General features: G+C 50.4%; 1 protein-coding gene across 7 annotated transcripts in view; it reads left to right on the top strand.

Moving 5' to 3' along the window:
* The first annotated feature begins 3,517 nt into the window (after positions 1–3,517).
* The window catches only part of SMOC1 (SPARC related modular calcium binding 1), a 153,219-nt gene continuing 150,524 nt past the window's right edge, over positions 3,518–6,212 (top strand). For all 7 annotated transcript variants that reach the window (XM_017859604.1, XM_017859603.1, XM_017859601.1 and 4 more), the window contains exon 1: positions 3,518–3,911. In XM_017859604.1, the coding sequence (XP_017715093.1) occupies positions 3,642–3,911 (270 nt within the window). In that variant the 5' untranslated portion in view covers positions 3,518–3,641. The remainder of the gene's footprint in view (positions 3,912–6,212) is intronic.

Genomic DNA, 6,212 nt, shown 5'->3' with positions numbered 1-6,212 from the left:
TCTCTCTGGTCTGTGTCTTAAATTAGATGGTAACCTCTCAGAGGGCTGGGTGTGCATCCAAAGATCCCTCATAATAATGAACATTGTGCAAGGCATAGAAAGAGATGCATCAAAGTGCTTATTAAAAATGAATGAAAAGGTTCTATTCTGAATATGAGATGAGGAAAGAATCCTCTGGATTGTAGAGAAACACAGATAAATATATTTTCTTTTTTTCTAGATGGAGTCTTGCTCTGTTGCCCAGGCTGGAGGGTAGTGGTATGATCTTGACTCATTGTAACCTCCATCTCCCAAGTAATTCTCCTGCCTCAGCCTCCCAAGTAGCTGGGATTACAGGCGCACACCACTGCACCCAGCTAATTTTTCTATTTTTAAAAGAGATGAGGTTCTGCCATGTTGGCCAGTCTGGTCTCAAACTCCTGGCCTCAAGTGATCTTCCCACATTGGACTCTCAAAGTGCTGGGATTACAGGGGTGAACCACCACACCTGGCCAGAAACACAGATATATTTGAAACTGGCATTTCTAGTTAGTACTAAATATTTGAGGCCTTCAGACCTCAATCTGTGACATAAAGTATTACTTTTCATCTACTGAAATATCCCATTGCAAATAGAAGTCCCGCAAGACAAGGAGTATGACTGAAACTGGACAAACCAGATGCCAAGATAGTTAGATTTATTTTTGGACCATGAGTCTGGGCTCCAGGGAGAGAAGAAACTTGTCAATTTCACTTTTTTGCTTGGATCAGAAGATTAAGCCTGGCAGAGAGATATTATTTGGGACTAGTGGTTCTCTGGAATTCCTAACCTTCTCTGGGCTTGGGAGGAGTTGGGAGAAGAAAATGCATCATCTGAATGATGGCCATGGTTACAACAGGCCTCGTATGCCAACCAGAGGGAAAGAAAATACTTGCTGAGCAAAGTAACTGGAAAGCAGTTACTCATAGTTTGAACTAAGCTACATGATTGAAATCCAGAATAATGTAGATTTTTGGACCAGTGAACACTTGGAAATAAGCTTTCTGGCTGGAAAGCAGCATTTGGTGTTAGGGATGGAAAGGGCTATTGCAATGCTTTTTCCCTGGGCGCTTTGTGCTGCCAGATACTCAGGGCCATCTGAAGCATATTTACTTACTCCAGCAGATTTCTCAATAGTTCCAGCAACAGGAAGGAGTTGACCAGCTTGATAGGTGCATGTAGCCAGGTGGTAGAGTCAGGAAAAGCCTGTCACGCTGCTGAGCCTGATGGTAACAGTTCCATCCTGTTGAGTCCCTGGAGGGTGAATACTTAGGTGGACACATGGATATTGATGTCAATGCTGCACAGGGCACAGTACTGGACAAGTGTCACAAGTTCAGCTGGGCAAACTCTAGGATGCCAGATCACGAGGGCTGTTTCCAGGAAAGGCTGACCCCTGCTGTTTATGTCCTCTTCCCCTGAAGCTCAGTGGAGCTCACCAGCCTCAGTTACCTTGTAGACCACTGAAGAAATTCCCAATTAGCACACAGGAACGTCCAACCCTATGGGATTTGAGACTGAAGAGTGCAGCCATCACATGACGGAAGCAGAATTATACTCCAAAAACCTTGCCTTGAGTCTCCGCTTTGTCCTTTGCCAACCAAATGAGGCCAGGCAAGTCACAATCTCATGGAGTATTCACTTATCTACCTGTAAAGTAGAGATGTCTGACCTATTTCAGAGGATTGTTCTGAGGATAAAATGAGACGAGGCATTTGTCCTGTCCTCTTCAAATGCCATATTGTGATACTTTTCACTTAATTATTTTAAAGGCTTTAAAGACTCCATCTCCTTTAATCTTGACAACATCTCACGGCAGGGGGATACTATTTTTATCCCCATTTTACACAGAGAAAAAGGGGACCCTGGATGAGTCAAGTGACTTGTTCAAGGCTATGCCACTAGGTGGCAGACCCGGGATTTGAACCCTGCTGTCCAGCTCCAGAGTCTGTCTGACCAAGGCACTCATTCCCAGTGGAGGAAAAGATAGACCATTCTTTTAGAAGTGCTCTTCATTTTTGTTTGGAGAACCACAAGTACTTTGTTATTGTTCCAGCATCCAGTCTGGGCTTTCTCGTCTGAGGGCACTGGGGAGAGGGGAAGTCGTTTAAGCAGGGAATGCTGAGTTCCGGTTTGCTGCTTAAAAGGATCACTGGCTTCTAACTAGCAAATAGACACACTGGCTGCCGTGTGGAGGCTGGATGGGGCCAGTGTGAGGAGAGGGCAAAACTGAATTCAGGAGTCAGGTGGGAAGCTGGTTCATGGAATCCAGGAGAGAAACTCTGAGGGAGCAGAGCTAATCTTAGGACCTCTCAGACCAGATAGAGAGGAGTGTGGCACTGATGCTTACAATCAAATCATAGAAAATAATCCCTTCCTGCGAAGTAGCCCACACTGATGGAAGTAAGCGCTGAAGGTTGTTCTCCACATAAGGAGATCGCTCTGGGTTTCATTTTGCCCCCCTAATCCCTGTGATTTCCTGGAGATGTCAGTCTCATCGAAGGCAGCTGAGCACCTTGCTCTGCCCGTGTGATGCAGCTGTGACCATTCCCAAGCTGGCCCTCCGGGGATGGCCCTTGGCAGAGCCCCCCAACATCTGACTGAAGCTCCGCTGAGCTGTCCTCTCCAAGTGGGTCGGGCACCCGGGAGAGATCTCTCCTTTTTCTACCCCGTCTCTGGGATCTCTGCATCCTCAGACTACCTCCTCCTCATCTATGCTTTTCCTCCTTCTCTGCCATCAGGGGACCAGGGCCTCTCTGCCCGCCTCTCCCTGAGCTGCTGCTCTATAGAGAGGCTGCCCCTTGCCCTCCAGTTCAGAGTGGGAAGCTAGGATGCCTGAGTTTCAATCCTGGATCACACAGACCGTAGGGCTGGGAGGTTGTGTGTGGCCCTCCCCAGCGGCCAGTGCCCAGCACACGCTTCCCCTTGTCCCTTGCGACTTCTCCTGGGACAGCCGCTGTGAGACTCAGGATGTCACCCCCCAGGGAGAGTCTTTGAAAGAAGTGAATGCTCCCATTCTCCACTCCAACGCCACAGCCCACCCTGGGCGGGTCATCTGGCGACTTCCCAGTTGCTCTTCCCAGATGCAGCAGGGAGGCAGATCTCTTGGCGCCTTTGTGACACAGCATTCTCATCTGATAAATGGGGCTAGGAGTATTTTCCCTGCCTACTTCACCCGGCTGTTGGGACAGTGACGAACTTAAGCTAAGAAATATACATGCTTAAGGCATTATTATTAGCCAGATGAACATTCTGGTGGGTGTCGGCTGCTGGGGCTCTCTCAGGCTTCCTCTGGCAGAAGTGCCACAAGAAAGTTACTCTTTATCCCAGTCTCTCCAGGGGCCCACTCCGGCAGAACTCCTCGGCTGGGGGTTGACCACGAGCGGCTCCTCTTGCCCCTCTCCCATTGGCTTTCACCTGCCAGAGGGTCGGCTGCAACAGGCCTCTTGGCCCGTCAATCAGGCCCGCCGTGCCCCGCCCCGCCCCTCCTGGGGGTTTATAACGGGAATTCCCATGGCCCGGGCTCAGGCGTCCAACCTGCTGCTGCCTGGGCCCCGCCGAGCGGAGCTAGCGACGCGCGCAGAGCACACGCTCGCGCTCCAGCTCCCCTCCGGCGCGGTTAATGACTGTGTCCCCTGCCCGCAGCCTCTGCGAGACCCCGCCGCAGGACCGTTGCCCGCTCCCCGCCGCCGCGAGGGCCCCGAGCGAAGGAACGAAGGAAGCGAGACGCGCTGTGCACCCCGCGGAGCCCGCGAACCCCGCTCGCTGCCGGCTGCCCAGCCTGGCTGGCACCATGCTGCCCGCGCGCTGCGCCCGCCTGCTCACGCCCCACTTGCTGCTGGTGTTAGTGCAGCTGTCCCCGGCTCGTGGCCACCGCACCACAGGCCCAAGGGTAAGTGCGCCCCTTGCTTTGCGCCCACCTGCGGAGGGAGGCGAGGTCGCTTCGCCACTCATCCCTGGGGGCAGGAAGGGGAAGAGAGATGTCAGAGACCTGTTGTCTTCTGTCTACTACCAGGTCCCCTGCGGGCTTCGTTGGTGAATTAGCTGAAATTTTTTTTTCTCCCATTGGAGCCACCACCCCTCCCTTTCTTGCAGCACCATCCCTCCCCTGCCCCCGAACTGTCACTGGTGGATTTTCTTTCCCAATCTCTTCTCCCCTGCATTTTGCTCAAGACCCTCAGAGGTGCCTCCTGCGTCGGAGAGAAGCTCGCTCTCCGCTCATGTAGTGCTTCCCTGTGGTCCCACGCTGCGCCAGGTCCAGCGCGCTGGCGTTGTTGGCAGGCGGCGGGGGTTGGCGGGGTGGGTGCAGCTCTGCCTGGAGAGTTTTAGGTTACCCGCGAGCCATACAAGGACCTTGTGTTGTTGTTTTAAAAAGAGATCACTGCTCGTAAAACCCACAGCAGATAATTTTAATGTCCCCTCCTGCTGGGCAGGCACTGGAAGAGGGTCAGAGGTGGGGTACTGTAAAGAGGTGGGAGGGGAGAGTTGCGCAATATTCAGGGGTCTCTTCCCCTGGGTTCAGTGCTGGGAGGTTGAATTACTTGTTGAACCTTGGTCTGATTGGAGTTTCTGAACGACATGAAACCTGCCAATTCTGTGCACAGGACAGATTGTCCAGGGCATTGTAAAATCTCCTGGAACTGACAGCATTGTGTTCATTTCTGGTCTAGATTATCCCCCCAACACTCCCTACCAATTGGTCTAATAAAGAATTTCACTGCCTTAAAACATGTACTATTAAACCACCTAGTGGTTCTTTCGACCAAACTTAATCCAGGCAATCTCTGGCCAAGCATCAGTTTATGTCAGGGCAATTGCTTCTTAACTGGTAGCCTGAGAGTCCATGTGAAAGTAGCTAGGATCTTTGCGAAAACAAGGTTGGCTCAATCAACTCGTGCTTCCTTTCCTGAACATCCTTGGGCCTAGCTCTTGACCACCTGTTCAGATTGCAGGTTGTTTATTCATAGCTTTTGCTATATGAGAATCATTTTTATAGCTGTCGTGTGGAGGAAAAGTCTTGTAATGCTTGACAAGTCTTAAAGACTGCCCAGATGCTGGGTTGATTACATCCAAGCCCAGCTATCACTGTGAGATCAGATTTGCAGCCACTTAGGAAAGAAAAGTGTTTGTCCCCGTGTTGGGCCAGCCCTTGCTTTTATGACCAGATGTGCAACAGCAGCAGTTAAAGTGTGGCAGATTAGATCCAGGGCGTGTCATAAATCCTCGACAGCAGGCATTCCCAAAGCTGGGGCAAGTAAGGGCTCCGGGAGTGACTTTTATGGATGCAGATGAGGATGCCTTTTAAATGAAGCTGCTTGGTTTGATATTAGGACCCGGAGCTCTTAAACTCTGAGGTCAGGCGAGCCATGCGTTCCCTCCAATAATTAGGAACAGTCAAGACAGAGATGCAGACCAGAGCCCCCCGACTGAAATCTGGATGGCCGCCCACAGGAGGGTCGAAAGGAGAGAGGCCCTGAGACAAATGGTGGGGGGCTCATTTGTTTGCTGCTGGGCTTGTCTAGAGTCTCAAGCCATATGGCTCTCCTTCCTGGCCTCCTGGAATCAGAGAAAGCAACCTTTAGGGGAAAGCTAGGGACTTGAGGGGGAAATCAGGCACCATGGTTAGGTTCCTTCCAGCTCTTCTAGTTTATTAATCTGATAGAAGTGATGGAACATAAGCAGGAATTGTAAATAGGCTGGTGTATGTCCAAGCTGCTTCTCTCTCTCTCTCTCCCCCTCTTTTTTTTCCTCTTTCTCTCTCTCACTCAAATACACACACAAACACACACACATGCACACACACATCTTGGTGTGTTTAGAAAGTACCAAGGAGAAGGTGCTGTCTCGAGCATGTGGTTACCTGGTTGTGTTTATAGTTAACAAGAGCTACCACTTATGAACATCTGGGCTGGGCACTTTACGTGATCTCTTATTCGAACAAGAACAAGAGGGTGGGTCTTTTAAAAAGTCATTTTGCAGACGACAAAGTGAGACTCAGGGTGGCCAATCGGCTTGCCTGAGCTTCCAGTTTATATGGATTGAAAGATTGTGTGCTTTTCCCACCACTATGCAGCTGTAGCGAGTGTTCATCTGAGTGATGCCATTTCTGTTAAAGAAAGAGATGGCTTGATGAGAAATACAGAACCCGGATACATCAGGGGAGTTTGCAGAGAAATTATTAACATTTTTTTTT

Source organism: Rhinopithecus bieti, unplaced genomic scaffold (genome assembly GCF_001698545.2).
Source record: "Rhinopithecus bieti isolate Rb0 unplaced genomic scaffold, ASM169854v2 scaffold_51230, whole genome shotgun sequence".
Classification (NCBI taxonomy): Eukaryota; Metazoa; Chordata; class Mammalia; order Primates; family Cercopithecidae; genus Rhinopithecus; species Rhinopithecus bieti.
Note: the sequence above shows the minus strand (reverse complement) of the source record. Positions and strands in the feature narration are given on the sequence as shown.